This window comes from Silurus meridionalis, chromosome 7 (assembly GCF_014805685.1).
Source record: "Silurus meridionalis isolate SWU-2019-XX chromosome 7, ASM1480568v1, whole genome shotgun sequence".
NCBI lineage: Eukaryota > Metazoa > Chordata > Actinopteri > Siluriformes > Siluridae > Silurus > Silurus meridionalis.
Genome location: NC_060890.1, coordinates 16,284,912 through 16,310,430, shown reverse-complemented (window position 1 = coordinate 16,310,430; position 25,519 = coordinate 16,284,912). Strand labels below are relative to the sequence as shown.

The following is a 25,519-nucleotide window of genomic DNA, read 5'->3' as shown; positions in this document are numbered from 1 at the left end:
GAATGATTGGGACAATACATTGGGCTCTATTTTTTTTTCAGGGGTCATCAGAACAGCATTGCCTGACATGGATCGAGAAGCAAGAGAGCACTATACAGTGGTCATCCAGGCGAAAGACATGGCGGGACAGGTGGGAGGACTCTCAGGCTCCACCACAGTTAACATCACACTTACTGACGTCAATGATAACCCTCCCAAATTCCCCCCGGGTGAGTATTTTTACTCATGTACCTCATTATGACCTTAATATATAATGATGATAGATAGATAGATAGATAGATAGATAGATAGATAGATAGATAGATAGATGATAGATAGATAGATAGATAGATAGATAGATAGATAGATAGATAGATAGATAGATAGATAGATAGATAGATATTTGTCATTGTGTAGTATAGGTACACACCAACGAAATGCAGTTTAGCATCTACCAGAAGTGCTATATATATATATATATATATATATATATATATATATATATATATATATATATATATATATATATATATATATATATATATATATTGCACTTCTGGTAGATGCTAAACTGCATCTCATATATATATATATATATATATATATATATATATATATATATATATATATATATATATATATATCACAACATTCAGATATTTGCTTTTACTATAATTTGTTTATTTATTTGTTTACTTTTCTATTTAGAACTAGTTATGCATGTATTTCTCTCCCATGCATAGATCCAATCTTATTACAACATGGCACATTATATAACTGGCACTCTGAAGGACCATTTTTAATCATTATGTATTGAAGAGCAGATGTCTCAGCAGCATTCATAAAGACAAAATAAAACAGTTATGAGCTATGAATAATGCAATAATGTTATATGAATTTATTCACAGTTACTGTACACTAAAACCGGAATCTTATTATCCTACCTCTAAACCAACACAGTCAGTGTGTTAAAATTTTTACAGCACAGCTAAATAAAAGGATTTTCACAATGTTTATATATAGTTTTCTTGAATGTGCTCGTCAAGGCTAATCAAATTTAAAGAACAATGCTGTAGTATGAGTGTGTTCATTAGTCCTTGTCTTGTGTGTCTGCAGAAAGCTTCCAGGTGTTTGTGCCTGAGTCTGCCCAGGTGGGGAAACCAGTAGGAAAGATCAAAGCAGAAGATGAAGATGTTGGCATCAATGCTGAAATCAAATACAGTATTATTAACCAGGAAGGAGCCAATGTGTTCTCAATAGTTACAGACAAAGACACAAGAGAGGGCATCATTAGTCTGAAAAAGGTATTGAGCCATCTTTTAACATTTGTTTCTTTTTTTATATTTTAGGTAGGTGCATGAAAATTCAGATGGCATTCAAAAAATCATAAAATAATATAATAGCAATACAGTTTACATAGTGAAAACATGTTCGCTTGTACGTGCTAGTCATAAAGTTTATTATATTGCTCCATTGGATACGGCTAAAAAAAAATTTATATTATAACTCCACTGACATCTCACGAATACCACGAATCACCCAAAAGGTCAGGGTTTCGGTCTAAGTTCAGAGAATTTGGAGCTCATCCAAGAAGCAATCTCAGTATCTTGGTCTGATCAGACCACCATTCAACAGAGGTTAAAAGTCATGTTGACAAGACTTCATTCAAAGAACATTTTAACCTCAAGTAGAAAAAGAATCTCAACACTGTTGGACCAACTCAGTATGATCAGTTGTGGCAGCGCCACTTCTATGTAATGCAACTGTGTAGCTGACTAGTGAATAAGATCAATCTCTTCATTTAAAGAACTACTTATTTGTGCAAGATGTATATGAATAGGTTTATTTAGGTATATTATAGAATTTATTCAATAATGAATTATTAATGAAAATGTAATTTTTTTTTTGAAAGAACAGAAACAGCTAATAAAGGATTGTCTGAATTTACATTTCAGGAGATAAAAAGGCAGATCATAACTGCTGGCACCAATTGCTTCATCTTTAAATAAAAACTATGTTGACATTAAAATTATGCACATACATAAAGTAAAATTGTCATAAAATCCAAAATGATTCTTAACACTTGAAAGAAAGCAATCCAATTAGGACATGTCATTTAAATAAGTTAAAAGTAATGTCACCCTGTGAAATAGTGTATGTCTCTGGTAGCTGAAGTTTGGCATTGGCAAAAAAAATTTATGACCTTAGTATGTACCAATATATGTGATTGATAGACACTGATGTTTCTGATTAGAAAAATAACTGAAACTATTGTTGTTTTTTTCAGCCGCTAAACTACGAAAGGAAGAGACAATACACTCTGCATATTGCAGCAGAGAACACCCACCTTGACCCTCGCTTCACACATCTGGGATCATTTAAGGATAATGCCACTTTCAAGATAACAGTTGGGGATGTGGATGAACCACCTGTTTTCTCAATGGATTACTATATTATGGATGTCTATGAGAATGCAAAAATTGGCACAGAAGTTGGATCAGTTACAGCACAGGATCCAGACAGCAAGAACAGCCCAATCAGGTAAGAAGGTGAAATGGTTCATATAGGACATACTGTATGTCTTGTTTGTTAGTTCATACCATTACACTGCTGCTACCTACTCAATCAGACTACTCTTCTGTTTGGCTGACTTTATCCATTCTCTGGCTACTTTCCAAACAAATGTACCTTTCACTTTTTATATTGTGTCTGTGATAGGGTTGAGAAAGTGTAAAGGGTTTGAAGGTGGAGTTAAGTCTTTGGATTTTGACCATTATCTGTAGACTGTACATCAAAAACAATGGCATGCACCCTGCCACATGCTCTGCATAAGTAATCATATGATTATGCAAGCTTTAAAACCATAATATATTCATGGCAAAGTGTTGGCATAAAGGCACCACTCTGCCTTTATTTAACCTCTATCTCCTCATCCTTCCTGTTGTATCTCTCTCTCTCATTTAAAAAGGCTAAATTTAATGAGAAGTAAGTGAGTTGTTATGAATGCCTTTTTTTTTTTTTTTTTGCCCTAGTATGACCCCACCTTTCTCTGTGTATTGCAAGGGTACTGTATGATGGTATTAAGTGCTGTCAGAGTTGTCAAAGTCAGTGTATAACCTAACTTCTTTTTCCTTACCTGAAAATTGTATTTTTGAAATAATCTTTTAATTTAAAATCTAAACAATGGGGCTCTTTACAGTGCATCTTTTCAAATGATGTTTAATCACTTATTGTATCTCCTTCCCAGTGAAATGCAGAAATATACAGTGCCATGTTGCAGAATCCAGTCAAATACTGTTCATGAGCAATTGATCTGAGTGCAAATATCACAATGAGCATAGCCAGTTGGCAAATTGTTCAGTATGCATGCTCAATTGCACACACAAATAGACCCCACTACAATCGGAATACCAACATGGACCCAATCTACAGTGGTGTGAAAAAGTGTTTAATTTCCCGATTTCTTATTTTTTGTTTGTAAACACTTTAAAGTTTCAGATCATCAAACTAATTTATTTTATTATTAAGGGGAAAACACAATCCAAAACTACATTGCCCTGTGTGAAAAAGTGTTTGCCCCGTAAACCTAATAACTGGTTGGGCCGCCCTTAGCAGCAACAACTGCAATCAAGCGTTTGCGATAACTTGCATTGAGTCTGTTACAGCGCTGTGGAGGCATTTTGGTCCACTCATCTATGCAGAATTGTTGTAATTTAGCCACATTGGAGGGTTTTCAAGCATGAACCACCTTTTTAAGGTCATGCCACAGCATCTCAATAGGATTCAGGTAAGGACTTTGACTAGGCCACTCCAAAGTCTTTATTTTGTTTTTCTTCAGACACTCAGAGGTGGCCTTACTGGTTTGTTCTGAATCATTGTCGGGCTGCAGAACCCAAGTTCGCTTCAACTTGAGGTCACAAACAGATGTTTGGACATTCTCCTTCTGGATTTTTTGGTAAACAGCTGAATTTATGGTTCCATTTATCATTGAAGCAGCAAAACAACCCCATACCATCACACTACCACCACCATATTTTACTGTTGGTATGATGTTCTTTTTCTGAAATGTGGTGTTACGTTTACTCCAGACGTAATGGGACACACACCTTCCAAAAACTTTTGTCTCCTTAGTCCACAGAGTATTTTCCCAAAAGTATTGGGGATCATCAAGATGTTTTCAGGCAAAACTTTTTGCTCAGCATGGATCTCTGCCATGTAGACCATTTTCGCATAGTCTCTTTCTTATGGCGGAGTCATGAACACTGACCTTAACTGAGACACGTGAGGCCTGCAGTTCTTTGGATGTTGTTGTGGGGTCTTTTGTGACCTCTTGGATGAGTCATCACTGTGCTTTAATTTTGGTTGGCCGGGGACTCCTGTGAAGGTTCTCCACTGTTCTATGTTTTTGCCATTTGTGAATAATAGCTCTCACTGTGGTTTGCTGGTGTCCCAAAGCTTTAGAAATTGCTTTATAACCTTTTCCAGACTGATAGATTACTGATAGATAAATTACTTTCTTTCTCATTTGTTTCTGAATTTCTTTGAATCTCTGCATAATGTCTAGCTTTTGTGGATCTTTTGGTCTACTTCACTTTGTCAGGCAGGTCCTATTTAAGAGATTTCTTGATTGTGAACAGGTGTGGCAGTAATCAGGCCTGGGTGTGGCTAGAGAAATTAAACTCAGGTGTTATAAACCACAGTTTTAACAGAGGGCAAACACTTTTTCACACAGGGGCATGTAGTTTTGGATTTTGTTTTCCCTTAATGATAAAAACCTTCATTTAAAAACTGTATGTTGTGTTCACTTGTGTTATCGTTTACTAATATTTAAATGGTTGATGATCTGAAACATGTGACAAACATGCAAAAAAATAAGAAATCGTGAAGAGGAAAACACTTTTTCAACCACTGTACCCTTGCAGGACTTTGCACATGCATTTCTATAAAGTTTCTTTGTCGACTGCACACTTTATACATGCATACACTTGTTTATTGCATTTGCACTAATACAACTGTAAATTGGTAATTTGCGTTTTTGTCTGTTTTCCTTATGTCCTTTATTTGTCTTAGGCTGCTTAGAGGATTCACAGAGTAAGAATTTCATTGTATGGTGTAACAGACTGTTTTCTGTACATATCACAATAAACTTTAGAATCTTAAATCAATTAGGCAATTAATATGTCGCATCCTTTGGTCTCACTAGTCCTGGCACTCGTCGAACACATTGTTGTGAGTAGTGACAGTTAAAAAAGTAAATAGATTAGATCCTCTGACATACCATCAGTCAGAGGATCTAATCTACTCTACAAAGATCATTGTCTAACTGTCACTAGTCACAACAATGTGTAAAACAAGTGCTAGAACCAGGGGGACCAGATGATGCAGTATGAGTGTGCCACCCTCAAACACTGTGCAGAGTGTGGCTACCTCAAACAAGGTGCTGGAGAACAGTTCACATGGGGCCAATTATAACCTTTTGCGTAATCAAGTGCCAACCAGATTTAGACAAATAAAAAACTTTTACCATGTGATTTGATGTTCTTAAAATTAACCAAATGGCCTATAGCATCCAAGAGTTGGCCCTGCATAATACCTGACTGTACTGATTGACTCAATCTGTCTCCTTTTAAACCTTTTTCTTTTTACAATAAAAGTGTTGCATGTCGATGAACTACACTAATGACTACTTTTACATGCTTGCACTTTATTTACTTACTCCAGCAATCTAATCTCAAGTATTTACACCTAACATTATAAATAATCTTATGACTGTTCATATGGACCTGCATGTATGAATACCCTGAGGTTGTAAAGATGTTATGCCAAGAGTTGAGCCTACTGCAAAACAGACTGACTTTGTTTTGATGATATATGATGACTATAAGATACTCATCTATCTAACCATCGTTGGGTGGTAAAGGTTATTTCACATGTTTATTAATGTACAATATATTGTTCTGGAAACTTTAAGAAATTCACCTTGGGGGTATTTTAAATGAGACTTTGTTAAGATCTATTCCTTCTTTTATAAAAAATAATAAAAATAAAAATAAAAATTTGTAAATTAAAATATGGCAGTATTAAATACTAGTGCTAATTTTGTTTTTAAAAACATTTTGTGAGGATATACCCTATTACTGATTATTAATTTAAAAACGGGTAAAGAAAAAACTCTTACTTATCTTCAGTCAGTCCCAAAAGCCATGCCTTAGCTATTACTTCATGTTCAATAAAGATAATGTGCTAGTTTCAACTAGCAGGACTTTAATGCTCTCCCTCATGTTTTACCTGCATGTCAGTTATTTTCTCTGGACAGACACCTACAATGTCACTGGAAGGCTAGTGGAAAGCTCTGCCTGCTCTTCTTAAAATGGACCCTAAACATTCACACTGCATTTTCTTTCCTCACTAATACATAGTTTGTCTGTTTTGGTTTAAATACACAGTGACAGTTTCATTCTTTTTTTTTTTTTTCTTTTTTTTTATTTTTTTTTTATTAATATTATTTATTATTTGCTGCTTGGAAAATTAGCCAGTATAATGAATATAATGTAAGTCGTTAATCATGTAAATAAATGCCTATGGTTTATTAGAATAGGTTTATATTGTATTCAGAAAAACAGAACTCAGTCAACCAACTAATCAAGAAGAACAGTTATTCAGCAATGGTTACTAATTTAAGTGTTCTTATGTGGCTAAATATAAAACATGCGGAGTCAGTGATCTCAATGGAATATATTAAAATAACCTAAAGGTGTGACAATATTTTCAGTGTTTTTACTGTAAAACATGTCACACATGCCAATTCTTTTACATCACCCTTGAACACACAAGAACACTTGAATATTAATATGCATTCACAGTTTGCCAATGCACAGTTCCATGCTCATAACATGCTATGACCGAGTGTAGCCAGTAAGTATAAAACACAACTATTTAATAAAATCTCATTTGTAATTTTATTGCAAATTTAATTATCAAATATTTTACCTGTTATTCTAGTTAACACTGACATTCTTAAACTCCTACAAATACGATATCAAAGCTGAAATTTAGACTTTAACACAAAGGCCAGGAAATAAACAAAATATAAAAAAATTATATTTTTGCATCAAGAGTTGTTTGCATTAATAAGAGCATCTGTCTGACTCATCTCTCTCACTTTCTCTCTCTCTCTCTCTCTCTCTCTCTCTCTCTCTCTCTCTCTCTCTCTCTCTCTCTCTCTCTCTCTCTCTTCCCCTTTTCTCTACAAATTGACCATATGTTTTGTGGCCACTTGGATTGCATATGTAATTTGGGAAAAATTGCCAGGCACAAAATATTGGAAGACGATAACAAAACACTGATCAGGGGTAATAGTACTGATATTTTACTATTTAAAAAATCTGTTTTTGACTATCCTGCATGTTGCGAAGTGAAACTTCCACATTACTAAACCAATAACAAGTAGTGCAATGTGTTTTACTGTCTTTTTCATCTTTTTGAAATGTCATTTGTAGTGACTGTGCTTCAGCTTAGAAAAATAGCCCAATGAGGTCTATTCAATTCTGCAGTTAATAATCACATTTCCTGCTAGGTAAAAGCCATTTTGAAGTGAGCCAACAAACAGATTTTTTTTGCCAGACTAGGTCGTGAAACCTCCATCTGATTGCAATGGCTATTTGACAGACATTCAATCATTAGGCCTGTAAACAAGTCTGTGTGCTGCTATTATCATGGATTACAACAAAATCTCTGCTTTCTAGATGATGGTGTGGACTACATTGGAGGCAATCATGCAAAATTCATTTTCTTTCTTTCTTTAATCTTTCTCTCTCTATATTCTATAAATAGGTATTCCATAGAACTAAGAGAAGGAAGTGGGGGATACTTTGATATTGAGCCTGTCAGTGGAATCATTAGAACCACTCACCTCCTGGACAGAGAGAACATAGCATGGCACAACATCACTGTCATGGCAAAAGAGGAAGGTGAGTACCCACCACATTTGACAGTTTGCAAGATTAGCTCTACAAAAGATCAATGAAAATAAACCATGTATTGTATTTATGCTCTGACCATTTTGTTACCCACTATATTGCAGCATTTAGCTAAAGCTTGTAAATTGACATTTCTGCCCTGTGACTAAAAAAAAACTGGCCCCAATTTTGGAATTCAACTCTAAAAGGACTTTAAGCATACAGCATCATATCAATATGGCTGCTCACACTAATCTCCAATAAATCCTAGTATTTCACACTTTTTAATTAATAACAGTATTCCATTAGCACATTTAACACAGACACATGTAAATCAGCTCTATTACATTGATTATATGGTTTGCTGAAAATAATATACATCATGACTCCATGATCGATAGCAGAGTAGCTTTTTACTAGCAAATACATAAATTCATGAAACACCCATGTTTAATTTCCCTGGAACACACTGAGAATTCCCAGCTGGTTGCACTTGAATGCAACATGTTTTTCCTCCAAGTGGGATAATTTGTTAAGATTTTTTCCCCTTTATGAGAAACCCTCATATTGTGTGTGTATGAAATGTTTGTGAATACGTAGACATAGAAATTCTGATCTTATTTAGTCTTATAATTGTCAAGTACAAGCAAAAAGCTGAAGTAGTATGAACGTTTGGATATATCCAACATGCTCCATTTGGTTTGTGTGTTTGTGTTTGTGTGTAAAGAGTCCTGTATCTGTATTTGCATTACATAAGGTACTGCCACAAAATCAACATCATTCTCAGGTCAATTCCCAAACAGACGATACAAATCACTGGCTGCTCTCACAGCTAATATGAGTCGATCTACGGCGCCCTTCGGCTGTAGATCTAATCTAAGCAATTACCTTTTTCTCCCAGCCTTCACCCAGTATTAATGATTCACTAATAGCAAAGTGTAATCGCTGGTAATGATATTCCACAGTTGTCAGGCATTGAACAAGCACTAGTGCAAAATTGCTGTGGCTAGAATTGTTAAATTTGAGGTTAACATGTACATTATGTCTGCAGGCAGATACTGTTCACACTGGTTGGGTGATAAAGTGACCATGTGCAACCATGTTGGTGTCTTCAAATGGCACGGTGTCATATGTTGCTATTGGAATCTTTGTTCACCCTTGTGCATAAATCTTAGTTAATGACATGTTATGTAATCTTAATTCGAGATTGGTTGTTTCCTTCAACTAGAATTTTTTTCCCTTTTTACTGAAAAAAATACACATACAAATTACCATTAGAACCATACTATATTTCAATCTAATGAAATCATTACTACATTATTTTTGGCTATGATTCAAATGTTTCTTTTACAATACAATTTGAAGCGATGACATAAATAACATTAGGAGCATTTTAGGAGCATACCATTTAAGTAGTAAGTAGAATAGAATAGAATAGAATAGAATAGAATAGAATAGAATAGAAATTCATTGTTTTATGTAATAGATCACTTCACATATGGCAGTGTTTTTTAATGATTGTTATAACATTATGCCTGAGAGAACAACATGCTGCCATACACAACAACTCAACTGTTTAATATCATCTTCAATTACAAAAGAATCCACATTGTGAGGTAATTTGTCTTTTAATGGAATTGCTCAGACATTTTAGGTACTTGTTTTCTGTATGGTCAATGCAAATGATGAACTTACCAGTTAAAGATGTAAAAAGAAAATGTATATTTAAAACAAACAGTTCATGCTTTGTTTATCAGTAGGCTTTATTTCGATACAGTGTCTGGTATTAGCATGTATCATATGTATGCAAAATATTCAGTGTCAATTTTAATGAGTAAGTTGCTCATCTAAATAAGCCTAATTGCTTAAATACAGTAAAAAGATTCATAAATAAAAACACCTAAAAAATGTGAAATAGGCTCGTTGAGACTAAAGCGGAAGGGGAAAGGGGAAGTCCAGTGAGATTTTCCTTAGATTGTTTTACCACAGGGCACAATTTTATCAATTTTTTCATGTGCCGTTCATGAATAATACAAAAATGTATCAGGCTTACCTTTAAATAAAGCAAGCGATTTTACTTTCCAGTTTAGATGTAGCTGTTACAGTAGCAACTGCTGTACAATCGCAACTGAATAATTCACACACCTACTTATCAGTGAGGTTCCAGACTGAATGTTACTTCACACTTTTGCAGTTAATATTTTTTAATGTATGTGTAAAATGCAATTGCACTGTTGTATTTAATTTATATAGTAAAACCATTATACACATTATACTTTATCATCAACCAGGTTCCCTGGTGGTCTAGTGGTTAGGATGCATCGCTCTCACCACTGTGGCCCGGGTTCGATCCCCGGTCAGGGAACCAACCCCAGCCATTAGGGTTGCATACTGCCGTTCCCAAGCCCAGTTAAATGGGGAGGGTTCCGTTAGGAAGGGCATCCAGCGTAAAAACATGTGCCAAATTAAACATGCGGATGAGCCTCTGTAGCGACCCCTAATGGGAGAATCTTCATCCAACTATCACTTCTGGCATTAATAACATATCTATTTTGATGTTTTTACCAAGCAAAATTAAATGGAAAATTACGTAATTGTTTTGTGCTTATTCCTTTATTTTTATAACCATTTACAAGTCAGTGTTGTACTGTAGTAGATCCATTCAAAGCCTATACCAGGAACCATGGGTCTGAGGTGGGAACACACCCTTGATGAAACTCCAGTCTATCACAGGGCAGACTGCTCACACACTCTTTCACACACTCATTCACACCTAGAAGCAATTTTAGCATAGCCAATCCATCTACCAGCATGCTTTTAGAAGGTGGAAGGAAAGTGGAGGATCTGACAGGGTAGTTGAAGTGAAGGTTGTGAGGTAGCAATGCTTCCAACTGTGCTGCTCTGTTACTCACAAATTTACTTATTTGTGTTGCAAAATACAGAATGTTAGTTTATATCAGTATTTCTGTTCATCAAGAATTATAAGCTATTATATCTACATGCAGTGGCTGTCTTCAGATATGCACTGATATGTACATTGATGACCTCAGTCACAGAATGTGTGTAGGTGTGTGTCAGAGACTGTATGTGTTTTTACATTTTATTCCAGAAAAGCAGATTTGAATAATTTCTTGCTGAATATTTTAATAGACCAGCATATTATTCATTTCTTAGAACTGCTTTTCATTGTCATTGATATGAACTTTTGAGCCTAAAAAATAAAAGGTAAAAAGGTTATTGCATAGATTTACCAGTCGGAAAACAGCTCCATGTACAGAGACATATAGTCTTTGACAAATGTAACTTGTGTTGCTACTTTTATGTAGTTTGAAAGTTTATGAAATTGTTTATTCCTTCATTTACAGATGACCCAAGTCTTCTGAGTCATGTCCCCGTCACCATTCAGGTACTAGATGTAAATGACAACCCGCCACAAATCAACACAGAGGACGAAATCCTTATTTGTGAAGGCATAAGACCAGGACAGGTAAATCTCAAAAATGCTTTTCTCTATATTCTGGGCACACACCACAAAAGGTGTGATAGAGAATTTATATGCTTACATAAAGCACACAGACAAGATAGCAAAGGAAAAAGAAGGAAAGGAAGGAGACAGAGAAAGATTGAAGACACACTAATCATTGTTCATTCAGAGTGAGGATCGGTGCAGCCAAGCATGACTGCTTCAACTCCATGCACATGGCTTTTTATTTTTCTCTTTGCATAAATCTCTGTTTAAGAGCACTGCAGATATACAAGAAGAGCTGATAGTGCAAAGAGGAAAAGAAAGAACAAAGTGTTAAGCAGTAAAGGAGAGTTACTTAGTAAGAGAAGCCAGCTTGAAAAATAGGGGGAAAAAAGAATAGTGTACTGTATAGGAGAAAATGAAAAATCAGACAGGGATAGACGGAGGTCTGGCTGGATTCAGATGAGAGGAAATAAATTTTTAATATTCACAACTGCATCAATACATTTAAATCATGCATACATTGCTAACAGGCATCAGGGTAACACTTTATTTAAAGTGCATATGGACTTCATACCACATCCATAAGCATGACATTTCATATTTATAAAACATTAAAGTGCTTTTTTAAAAAGTTTTATGTAAAGACGTGTCAGGTAACAATCCAGGTTTTATGCAATCTGTCGCATAGTAAAGGTTTCTACATTTATAATACATTCATAACTATTACATATATATTTTATTTAGCAGCTCCAGACATTTTTTTTATTCTTCTTATATACAAGCTTAATGTATCAGTTCTGAAAGTGTTATGAAGCCCATACATAGTAAACCCTCAAATCAAGTGTTACCGTATGTTGTGCCGGGTTTCTTTATCTACATATAATAAACTTAAGTGGACTAAATCCACAGAGTTCCCAAATGCATTGGATGTAATATGCAGTAGTGACCTCATCTAGAGGTGTCATGTTCACTTGTTTCTTTCTGTTAGACAAATGAACTGAGTGGTTTCACATAAATAATTAACTCCTGGCACATGGTGTAATGTTTAACATAAATCACTGTAAGAATGGAGCAAAGTCTGGTATTACAAGAAAACGATACGCTATGTCTTCTATGCAGTCAATGTAAACACGTCCAAACTTTGTAAAAAGCAGGTGAAGGCAATCAATTCAATTTACCATGATTTCATTATAAATGTTTTAACAGTAACAGTAATGACAGCAAAGTGGTGCAGTAGGTAGCATTGCTTACAGCTCCAAGAACCCATGTTCTATCCATCCTTATACCCTACTTCTAGTTGTAATTCTCATAATTCTGAGAACCACACACTGGCCACACATATACAGCTAAACATGAGATTTCTGTTGGTGGTGCCACTTAGAAACCATTAAATTGGCTTTGGACTGCACTTGAAAGGAACAGTTTCACTGCAGTGGCTAATGACCGCAATTGCTATGATATCTTCAGGACTTCAACTACCACAAACAATTTTGCACTCAAGGCTCTAATCGGAGAACAGTCAATAACCTGAACAAAATAAACTCCATGTTTAGACTATAATGAATAATTTGGTTACAATATACAATAATATTACATGATCTGGTGTCACTCAGATGTGTTTTTTTTTCAGGGTTGGTCACGATAGAGCTGCTTTATCCAATGGTAACTCAGTGTAGAACCAAATTACAAACCACAATTTTTGGTAGTACAAAAGAGACCATGTTTGGAACACTGTATTGTAACTTTTTATTACAATTATTTTTGCTAACCAAATTAGAAATATTAATTATGCAGAGTGGTAAAAAGCAGTTCATTCTTGATGGCTTAAAGTATTGATAATATCACTGTAGAAAACAATGGGGAAAAATGCAAAGAAATGGCTATTCCTTAATGAACTGGCCGTCCTGAACCAAACGTTGTACCTCTCTTAATCATCATTTTCCAGTCAAACAGTTTAAAGCTTCCAGTTTAAAGCAATAATTATTTAAGCCAAATGTGAACCAAATTAAGTGTGTGATAAATTTCAGGTTGACTTTTAGTTAATAAGAATAATTGACATTATCTTTTTTCCTTTTATACCTTACAAGTGTCTGATCAGATTGAGATATGCAATGAATAATGGAGACTCAACAGCATTTTTTTATTCTGCTAATGACAGATCATCCAGACGATCAGTGCTGTGGATAAGGATGACTTTGCAAATGGGCCGAGATTTTATTTCTCTTTCTCTGGAGGAATTCCAATTAACCCTAACTTTACTATAAAGGATAATGAAGGTATGTAATTTAAAACATTTATGTGTGTGTGTGTGTGTGTGTGTGTGTGTGTGTGTGTGTGTGTGTGTGTGTGTGTGTGTGTGTGTGTTAAAGAAAGAGAGAGATAGAGAGAGAGAGAGAGAGAGAGAGAGAGAGAGAGAGAGAGAGAGAGAGAGAGAGAGAGAGAGAGAGAGAGAGAGAGAGAAAGAAATAAAATGGTATAAGTATATACTGATATTTATTAAGTCAAATAAGAAAATTCAATACAAAAAGTAAAAAAGTCCAGTCAATGAAATTTTTCTCTGAAATTAAATTACTTATTTGGTATTTCTTTATTAGCTTTATTAGTTAAAACATAATATAATAAGAAATAATAAGAAAATATAATAATATTAAAATTGCATGAAATATTTTGGTTATTTTGAATCACATACTGAATCTAAATGTAAAATATAAGACAAAATTTGGCCAAATGTTATAATTTTTAAATTAATATTGTTATAATACAAAAAAGTTATAAGTTCCCTGGATAGCTGGCTCGTGTGTAGTTTTTACACCTCCATTAAATTTGTTTTAAATAAATCTGATATTGTTTCTTCTTTTTTATTTCCAACTGACATTTATCATATAAAAAAAAAAAAAAAGAGGTAATGTTTACTAAGTCCACTGATGATTGTTCTGGTAAATGTATTGGAGTGATGTAATAAAATGACAATAAAATGACCAATGCAGTTATGGAAATATATGAACTCTTGTAACTTCACTTGGCCAATCAAATTAGTGGACCAGAACTGACTGTTGTTTAGAACTATTTTCTGTTTAATATTAATCTGCTTGAGTGCCGTAACAATCTTGGCAGTATATTGTTTAGAGAAAATGTTAAGGAACAAAGTAAGAATGCACAGTAAGCTTTCTTTTGTTGTTGTTGTTGTTGTTTTTTTTACCTTTTTTGTACTTCTGCCCTTGGCATTGGAGTCAGACAGTAATGTTAAATGTTTTGTGAAACAAATAATGTGGCAGCTTTCCAGCTTGCTTGTAGCTTTCTGCTTAGCTTGAGATTTGCCCCTGCTCATGCCCACACACAGAAGACAGGTATGCTCAAGTTGCGAGATAAAGACAGAGATATCACATGAAAATATGTCAGACAACAAGGCTCATGCATGCAGTTATAGTCAATGTACCACCTAGTCTCATCTTTTTTTTTTGAGACCCATGCATTTTTGTTTATATGCAATAAATGTGGTAATGAAGCTCTGCATTGACCAAACAAATATATAACTGTGCATATATTTATTTATGTATCTTTATTTTCATTAAAGCATTCAGTCTGAATAACAGCTTACACACTCTTGGATTCAGCTAAAATACTTTGCCAGGCCTCTTAAAAAATTGCCAAAGGTGTTCTTGGCTAGTTGAATATTTATTTTTGACCTTGTGATCCAGTTCATCCTAGGGCAGTTCGATAGAATTTAGGACCATTGACTGGGCAGGCTATTCCATAATAGATAACACTCCAGCCAATTGTTTGCTCTCTAAATAACACTTAAAGTTGCTTGGATGTACAGTATGCTTTCTGTCATTGTCTTGTTGTGTGGCAAAGTTGGATGGAATTGTGTGGTGTTGAAGTATGGAATAATAGCTATGTTGATTGAGCATTCCTTTCATCCAGAATAAATCTCCAACCTTCCCTGCTCCAAAACAAACCCCAAACCATTAAGCTTCCACCTCCATGTTTGACTGTGGGTGTGAGGCAGTCTGGTGACATCTTCTTTCCTGTCCTTCAACTTACATAACTTCTTCTGTTAAAGTCAAAAACTTTAAATTTGGATCCTTTCTTTGTCATTCATTGTTGTGTGTTTTTGCGGTTTACCTTATTTGTTGCATGCACAAAAGGAACATATATGTGTCTCAAAAATTATAACAGAAATGTTTCCAAACTTTTGACAGGCTTTTTATTTCAGTATTATTCAATATGACACCATGGCAAGGACAGACTTTAATCTTAAAACACTGTATTACTTTCAGATAGTAACTTACTTTAATTCCTGCCCAACTTGGAGATTACACGTATCCCTGCTATTCTCATTATCTTGAATGCCTAATCTGAGTGACTGAGACTTTCAGCTAAGTACACAATCACTATTGTTGTGAAACATTATCTGCTTCATCCACTCCTGAACCACTGCCTCTCTCTTTCATTCTCCTGCCAAACAAAACCAAAAACCTCACTTTCAAACAAGGTGCACTGTACTGGACTCCACCTCTCTCCTTAGTTTTCACTGATGTTTTTATTTACCCTTCCGCTCTCACCATCAATACAATTATAAGATATTTGGATGACAATAAGTATAATACAGTATAACAGGAAATAATAGGACGAGGTTTGAGAGTTTTACATTCAAGAGGAGTGTTAACAAAGATGAAACACTGAAACACGTGCAATTTAATAAGTGAAAGGTATGCGTTCTAAATTCTAAGTTGGGCTCTTTTTTCTATTGAGCTATCTCGCTCCTCCTTTGGGATGTTGGGTGTTTACCAGTCTAAGCAGAGAGCTTATCAGTTCTTACTGTTGGTGGTCCATTTTATGGTGTGCTAGAGCTCATAGGGAACCGTGTGTGATTGTGAGTAAAATCCTTTCAATTGACTATAAAGAACTGAAGTGGTGTAAATATACCCACTGTGTCATCTTCTGTATTAACAGAGCTTATGAAATACAGTTCATCCTCACTTGCAGACATTCTAAGGCATATTATATTCCTGTTCTTTTTATGTCCCTGTTTCACTTCTGCATGACTTTACATTCATTTTCTTCCTGGTTAGTGACATAAATCTCTACAAAACTCACAATTCACAAAGTCATGCTTTATACACTGCTAATTAATGTTTAATTAATACAGAACACAGTACTAGAAAATTATTTATTTTAATTTCCAGAGACATAGCAAAATGGAAGTTTGTGTACTGTTTAAATCTCATGCTTCTTTAATTGATTTTCAAGCACTAAAGCAGTTTCTTTTGGATCTAATGGCAATTTATGAGAGTCATCATATTCGGGATGAAAACCATTCATGCACTGATGCTGTACATTACTGAGCATAAAAATTACCTAACATTTTGCTACTGCTCTCTACTGAAGGTAAGATTATCTAAGATCCTTAAATTGTACTCTCCTGAGGACAGGAATTCTATTGAGGATCACTTGAACTCACCACAGATCACATATGTAGGCTGTGATGCAGTGAGATTCATTCAGTGACGTCTGGAAGATAGTGAACTCAGTTTCATGGCTTTACAAATAGCAATGGAGAAACTGTAAATGATACCCTGTGGATAGTGTGCTGAGTAACCAAGCCTGTTATCCTGTTAGTCTGTGGTCTGTTATCACAATTCACTGCTCCGGTTGTGGAACCATCTCACCATTTGCAGTGTGACTTCAGAAAGCTGGGAAGTCTGACAATTTCGGCTAATCATGTGTTCTTTCATGCTTTGTTCTGGCACAAATGCTTTGTTCTGGCAATACATCGCATGTTGCTCCATCCATCCATCTACTGTTGCAGTCTTTAAAAACCCTAACTCTGTGGGAAAAATGTGTTGGCACAGACCTGAAACTAAAGACAGTCTGTTGTATTGTGTTTTGTTACCATCTTAGAGAAAAAAGATGCGACCATTTTATACCCCCTGGGCCAGTGCGCCAAAAGTCCTGTCCAAGTATCAGTCGCAGCTGGCACAGCATGTTTTTACCAGGCTGTGACAATAACATTTGTGCCAACCAAACTTTTCTTCAAATGTTTAAATTACTTCATATTAATGTTAAGTAAACCAAGAGAAGCCAGTGAATTCATCAGGGATTATTTTACCACAGACATACAGTAAGAATGGAAAGGGGTCAGATCAATGATGACCAGCTCCTGCTGATATATATACAGTGTAATGTAATCATGCTGGTTTTGCATAAGTAGATTCAACTACAAATGTAGGTGTAGGCAGATCTTTGTCAGTTCAGGGTAACATTAGAACTGTTTTAAAGTAACTCCAGCTGAGATTACATACAGTATGTAGTCACATAACAACAACAGAGATTGCTGAAGATACAGACACATTTGGCAGCCACTAGACATGCTACCGTGTTTTCCCGAAAATAAGCCCTAGCACGATTTTTCAAGTTGCTCATAATATAAGCCCTACACCGATAATAAGCCCTAGTTTTCATCTGTCAGCATTCACAGAGTACCATAGGTCTGTTGCAACACATGATGATGTATTGAATTATAAAATATTAATAAAAATAATAATAATAATAATAATATAATTTTAATGTATTATAATAATATTAATTAAAGTAAGATATATTAATAAGTAATATATATATATAAATTAATAATTATAATTATTTAATAAATTATAATTTCCATATGTATTTGTAAATACACAAGCCATTGTACAAGAGGTATGGTAAACAGATGACTAATCAGAGTACAAGTTGCAATATGAAGTGGATGTTATACAGACTTTTGTATCATACATTAATAAATATACCGATAGATTGTTGTACATGACAATATAAGATAACCCCAAAAAATAAGCCCTACCGTGTCTTTTGGAGCAAGACCCAATCTTATTTTTGGGGGAACATGGTAGTTAGATAAATAATCTGATCTGGTAAGAGGTTTTTGTTTGAGTTTGTGAAACACTGATTTGTACATATTTTAAAAAAACTGTAATTGTCATACTGTGAACTTTTCGATGTGGCTTCTTGTTTAGTTTGTTAAAATCCATATAAACTCCTTAGTGTTGGGAAAAGACATTAGGAGCAATGTCATTAAACTTAAGCTATAATGACCCAAACTGTTCACAGTACAAGAATGGAATTCTAATCTCTGTGTCTCTCAATGCATAATATTACAAGGTAAAGGAGCCTTGAGCATAAACAGGAGCCCTTGCAAACACTCACTTTGATTATGTGAGTCACTCAATGTGGACTTGTAGTGGCATCAAGGATAATTAGCAAGGGAGCATGCTGGGAATGACACTGGCCCAAAGGCATCAATCACTGGTCAAGGAGACTCACTTCCATGCTGCAGAGCAGATGTGTAATCACAGAATTCTTTCGGCACATGTGCCAGAATGATAAACAAATTTACACCCACACACACGCACACAAAGACTTCCAGGGAATTGTTTCAAGCTCAAGCACACAAGCTGAAATTACAATGCAATTCATCTTTAATCCTCCCATCACTTCACAGCTCATTATTACTTTCTCTGGTCATTCACTTGCTATCTATTATTATTCACTTTTGCTCTTCCTTTCTTCTTCCCTAGATAATCTCTTTCACTGTCCTCAGGCTGTAATCTATATGCATTCTCTCTGCTAACACAGTAGCTGTTTCACTTTAGCCATGTTAACATGCAATGTTATCTGTTCAATGTTATCTGTTCATCTGGCGGCCTTGCTGGATGAGTACGAATACTCAGCTTCCACACCCAGTGAACATGTATGATTACATTTTTTTCTGCCTCTGACATATCAGCTTCAAGAACCTGCTGCATAATATATCCCACACCTTGGCAGGTGCCGCTGCAACAAGATCATCAACGTTGTACCCTTCATCGCTCATTGGTTTTAATGTTATCGCTGAATGATATCTAAAAGCTGATATGAACATGAACATAACAGTGATAAAAAAACTGAGAAATATCATTTCAGACTTTTAATGTCATTTTTAATTCATTCATACATGCTGTAGATTTACTGAGATTTTTTTGTCGGAATGTCTCTGGTTATGGCTCGCAAAAACAGTACATTTTGTATATGGTATAATATGGCAAGCATGCACCCTCCTTAAGGACATGTACCGGTATATAATTTGTGTTGCATCATGTTACTTGATCCAATACTACAATATATTTCATAAGGTCATCTATTTCTGTTTAATTGTATACAATTTGACAAAATAATAAGAAAAAAAAAAATTTAAGCCAGTCCTCAGTCTTTCTTTCTTTTTTATCTTTCACTTTTCTATCTGCATTTGGTTGACCAGCTACATTACATTAACATATCTCAATGCACAATTAACATGAAACATAATAGTAACATCATACATTTATTATCTATGACACGTTATTCATTTATTCTTCGATTATTAAAGATAGTGATTTCCTGAAATACGTTACCAAAATCACGACTTACTGTAGTACTTTATATTTTCTCTTTTTATTATTTTATATTATACTCTCTGTCTCCTTTTATCCTTCTTTCTTTATCTTTCTGTGTCTCTTTTTCCTTTTATCTATCTCCTACACACTCCAAGAGGATTTGTTTGCTTTGTAGTGGGGCAAACAGTAGGATTCACTGAATGGCCTCCCTGTAGGATTTCTGTAATTGATAGAGGTTGTGTTAGCTTTAAGACTGAAGGTGGCACTCAAGGGAACAGTCTCTGCCTATGTGGTCAACTAGACAAATTACTCTCTAGGCACATGCTTGGAAAAGAATTGTCTGTATAGGTATATTAAAAGCAATAGGTAAATAGGTAAAAAAAAAAAAATCCCTTTGTTATTTTACATTGCTCTTGGATTTGGATTTTTTTTGTTTATTTTATTTATTTATTTATTTATTTATTTATTTATTTATTTATTTATGTACAGGGAGACATGCTAGCAACTCAAATTTTTGGGGACTCGGTTAAGGATGTTCTTTAAAGGGCCATTAGAGTGCACATGCTGTTTAATGGACTCATTCTTCAGGCTGTGGTTATTTTCTTAATACAGTTACTCATTTGGCCTCTCACTTTGAGGCTTGGAAGCTATTACACAAATGTTAATGCTTTCCTGAGAGAAGATTACACTTTAAGCAATTTGCAATATTCGTAAAAGCCTCTGAGAGGAGAATTTATGACTTGCCCTTTCACTTTTCAGAATAATCAGCCTAATTCTCCTGTTTTAATGGGAGTTTAACTACATTATGCATAAAAATCATTCTAAGCTTTTGGTAAGTTTGTGTTTGGAAAATCACAATATAGCCAAAATATTACTTTTCTAACCACAAACTGCAATGGCTGCTTTCTTTCTGATGTCATACAATTTTGTTGCTATTTATGCACTTAATTTTATAATTTGTGATTAAAAGCTTGTTCTGTTGTGCCACTGAGGAGTCCCATGGTCCCTCTTTTTTTCTTTTATATATATATATAGCTGTCAGTATTGTGATATTTGAAAAATTTTATTATTTCACATGCTACTCACAATGGGAGAGTACAAATGGCTGAAACTATCTTATGAGATGCAACACTTTTTATAAATGATATTATATGCATGTTCAAGGAAATGTTTCTTCTGGTGAGATGCTACAGAAATAAAGAATCATAGTTAATCAATGATTTAAAAAAAAAAGTTATATGGAGAATTACTTTGTGTGTGTTTAAAGGTGTTCTGCTTACATTCTGCCCTGAGCCAAGCTAGCTAAACCTCAATACTAGGAAAAGTAGAGAATAAAAGAGAGAGAGAGAGAGAGAGAGAGAGAGAGAGAGAGAGAGAGAGAGAGAGAGAGGAAGGAAGGAAGGAAGGAAGGAAGATGGCAAAAACAAAAAACATCTATTTGACATTCAGTGACATGCTTTTGCTTAAAAATCCTTACACAGGAGAGATATCTCAGAGGTATCTAGAATTTCAGACTGTTACACACACACACACACACACGCACACACACACACGCACGCACACACACACACACACACACACACACACACACACACACACACACACACACACACACACAAATACTCTGCAGAGCCACAAGGTGGTCAAGCTTGATTTAAGGGTGGCTATTCCAGTCCAGATATGTCCATGATGTGTGTTCCAGTGTGTAAAAGACAGGAAGTCATTTGTTGATCACACTTTTCTTTTTTTATGGCTCGTTGACGGTGAAACTGGTTACACAATACAAATATGATGTAAAGGAATAGATTTGCTTCAAATACTAAACTGTTCATTCAGGATCATAGGTTTATTTGAATATAAAGAGGACAATCAGAACCTGGTGATTTTCAGACTTTTTTACCTTGTAGTCCTCAATTTCTTTCCCCACTCGGGTTCTTTGCTTGAGTAGTAATGTTATTTTTTGTTTTTTTACTGTTGCTAAAATTAAAATTAAGAGTATTCACAGAATTTATTTTTTTCACAAATTTTATGTTATAGCATTATTCCAAAATAGATTAAATTAATTATTTTCCTCAAAATTCTACAAACATTACCACATAATGACTACATGAAAGACGTTTGTTTGAAATCTTTGCAAATTTATAAAAATAAAAATAAAGAAATCACGTACACAAGTATTTACAGTCTTTGCTCAATACGTTTTGAAAGCAACTTTGGCATTAATTACAGCCTCAAGCCTTTTTGAGTATGATGCTACAAGCCCTGCACACCTATTTTTGGGCAGTTTCTCCCACTCTTCTTTGCAGAACCTCTCAAGTTCCATCAGGTTGGATGGAGAGCATCAGTGCACAGCCATTTCCCAGATCTCTCCAGAGATGTTCAATCGGGTTCAAGTCTGGGCTCTGGCTAGACCTCTCGAAGACATTAGGATCATTGTCCTGGTTGAACCTGGAGCAGGTTTTCATCAAGGATTCATGGTTCCTGCTGCTAAAAAAACATCCCCATAGCATGATGCTGCCACCACCATGCTTCACTATATGGATGCTATTGGCCAGGTGATGAGCAGTGTCTGGTTTCCTTCATACATGACACTTGGCATTCAGGCCAAAGACTGCAATTTTTATTTCTCATGGTCTGAGAGTCCTTCAGGTATCTTTTGGCAAACTGGCAGGCTGTCATGTGTCTTTTACTTAAGTATGGCCACTCTACCATACAGGCCTGATTAATGGAGTGCTGCAGAGATGTTTGTTCTTCTGAAAGGTTCTACTCTCTCCACAAAGAAACGCTGGAGCTTTTTCAGAGTAGCTATCAGGTTCTTAATCACCTCCCTGAATAAGGCCCTTCTCCACCGATCGCTCTGTTTGGCCGGGCGGCCCGCTCTAGGAAGAGTCTTGGTGGTTCCATACTTCTTCCTTTTATGAAAGATGGAGGTCAACATGTTCATTGGGACCTTCAATGCTGCAGAAATCTTTTTGTACCCCTCCCCAGATCTGTGCCTCGATACAACGCTGTTTTTGAGGTCTACAGACAATTCCTTGGACTTCATGGCTTGATTTGTGCTCTGACTTGCACTGTTAACTGTGGGACCTTATATAGACAGGGGTGTCCCTTTCCAATCAACAGATTTTACCACAAGTGGACTCCAAGATTTCAGACAAACTTCACATTGTCAGCATGGGGAATTGAGAAAAATAATTAATTTAACCCATTTTGGAATAAAGCTGTAACATAACAAAATGTGGAAAAAGTGAAGTGCTGTGAATACTTTCCTAGAATGCCTAGAACATTCAATAATTGGTTGTTTTGGTGGTCAAGCATTAGCATGTACTGCAGGATGTATAATTTGCAGGGAGCTTCTAATTTGCATTTGGATATTGTTGATCTATAGGACATGGCCCTCTTGAATTGGTTAAGTGGGGGCTTTGGCTATGGACCTGCATTTCCTGACAGTCGGGTTAAATTGGAAAGTGTGATCATGAATATAAATCACTGCTAGCGATCACTTAGCCAACTGTGGAGCTGAGACAATGTTGAGGCTCTGGCTTCTCTCTCTTTCTTCCACTTTATGTGTGTAAGTTAATTAGACGTGTTTTGTTCTCAACTGCCTACCAGTATAATTATTACAGAAGTTTGTTTGGAAAATGAAGAGGGAGATCAGGTTTTCTCTGCAGCTATTTAATTATATGCTAAAATAATCTATTGTTGTAAACAAAAAATACCTTCCTACTAGCTTCCTACTAGCTTCCTATTATGCCTGCTACTATTGATGCGCCACCATCTCTATATATTCATGCAATTGCAAGCACAGGGAAACATATGCAGTCATGTGAAATAACTTGCAATCTAATCTGGATCAATTATAAAGTACCAAACGTGAGTCTTACCCTTTTTCTGCTCGGTCTTCTAAATTCAGATCATGTATGCAGCAGAAGTGTATCAAAAGCCTTAAATACCTGCAGTAATACAACTATTCCCAGACCTCAGTTTATATCATTTTGGTTTTGAGAAAAAAATAATAAAATGTTCTAATTCTAGTATTTGATTTGAGTTGAGGCTCTTGACCTCTATCTGCATGTTTTGAATGATATTTGTATTTATTTTTGCCACTGATTAGGTAACTGCAGTGGAGTTGGATGGCAAGTGTAATTAAATGTAAAAAATATAAAAAAGTTTGTATTGTGTCATGAGTGACATTAGGTGTGTGTAAAAATGCACACATTTTTTTAAATATGCTGCCATGGCATTGTAATTTTGATTTATTTTTTAATAAATCATAATATAACGCACAATTCAACCTCACAATAATCAATGTATTGTGAGCTTTATTGTTTAACAAGCAACAGCTTTCAGCAGATTTTAATATTTAAAAATCTCTGTAGTACTAACACATGCTAGGTAGTCTACTCATATGTTCCTGTCCTGTACAATCTACACTGGTTACATGTTTCTTTTTGCATGCAATATAAGTTGTTTCCATGCTTTAATAAAAAAAAAGCCTCTATTGATCGTCATGAGTTTTTCCATCCTACAATTCCAATTCAGGTGCCCTGGAAAAACGCCACATCTGGCTTCTGTAAGTGCCATGATGCCCAAACTGTGGAATGCTCAACAGCAGTCTCTCTATGACTGCACTTGTATTTCATGAAATAAAACACTTTTCTCATCACACTTTTTCAGTGAGTGTTACTTTGTGTTACACACTTTGTAAAGCAATAGTTGGAAAAGCAACATTCGGAAAGCACTACAAAAATGTTATATATAAACTGGACAAACAAACAAAAACTGAGTGAATTGCAACCTTGTGTTTTTTACTGTGTGACTCTGTACCTCTGCATGGCCAAGGAATTTGAGCATGGGTCATTTTAAACTGATAACAATTAAGTAGCATATTGACTCATGTAGCATTTGATAAAGGAGAAAGAACACCTTTATCATTCCATGCAAAAAATCACAGAATGTCCTCAGCATCATAGAGACAAATCTTTTCCAGACCTACATGATGTGTAATTAACTCCTGAACATGTTCTTGAGCCAACAAGATGTTTTCCGAATAAAAAAACATTAATGAATAAGTTCCAAATGGTGTAACTGAATGTGTTAATTGGAGTAGGTTTTCATGCAGAATAATCTGTCAGAATCCAGCAGTAGCATCTGTGCATCTAAGTTATGTGTCAAAGAAATGTGGATCTCATTAATGCATTTTTATTTGAGAAAATAAGGTTGTGTATTTTCTTATTTCATTCCTATTGACACGCATCATATGGTGCCTTCTTTCTAAGGGTACAAGGACCTCGTTCACTTTTTAACTGTTAAAGGATAACAAGAGTAACAGGTCTTTTTATTTTGATTTTGTACTCTCCCGACTACTCTTTGGTGCAGCTATTTTTACTGTGTCTGCAGAGCTACAGGAAGCAGATGCATTGCTCTTGTAGCAAGCAACACAGACAGGAAGGTTACAACACTAAATCTCTCACTGTAAACACAAAGGTGTACTGTTTTACCTTCATAACTTAGTGTGGCATCAAACCACTCTCTTACATACTGTATAGAGTTGCTGCTTGGTCCACATAATATTTCTGAAGCATGATTAAGCACATTACTCGCCTTTGAGAATAAGCTTGCTAGGACTGCTGTTACTGTGCCTCCAGGATCTATATTGAAAATGGAAATCATGTTTGTCTTCTCTTGCAGAAACAATGCAC

The 25,519-nt window shown here is 35.2% G+C and overlaps 1 protein-coding gene across 2 annotated transcripts in view; it reads left to right on the top strand.

Moving 5' to 3' along the window:
• LOC124389235 (cadherin-18) overlaps nucleotides 1–25,519 on the top strand; it is a 94,475-nt gene that overhangs the window by 55,593 nt on the left and 13,363 nt on the right. For both annotated transcript variants that reach the window (XM_046854569.1, XM_046854570.1), the window contains exons 5-10: nucleotides 42–209; nucleotides 1,096–1,283; nucleotides 2,267–2,520; nucleotides 7,813–7,949; nucleotides 11,303–11,424; nucleotides 13,565–13,682. In XM_046854569.1, the coding sequence (XP_046710525.1) occupies nucleotides 42–209; nucleotides 1,096–1,283; nucleotides 2,267–2,520; nucleotides 7,813–7,949; nucleotides 11,303–11,424; nucleotides 13,565–13,682 (987 nt within the window). The remainder of the gene's footprint in view (nucleotides 1–41; nucleotides 210–1,095; nucleotides 1,284–2,266; nucleotides 2,521–7,812; nucleotides 7,950–11,302; nucleotides 11,425–13,564; nucleotides 13,683–25,519) is intronic.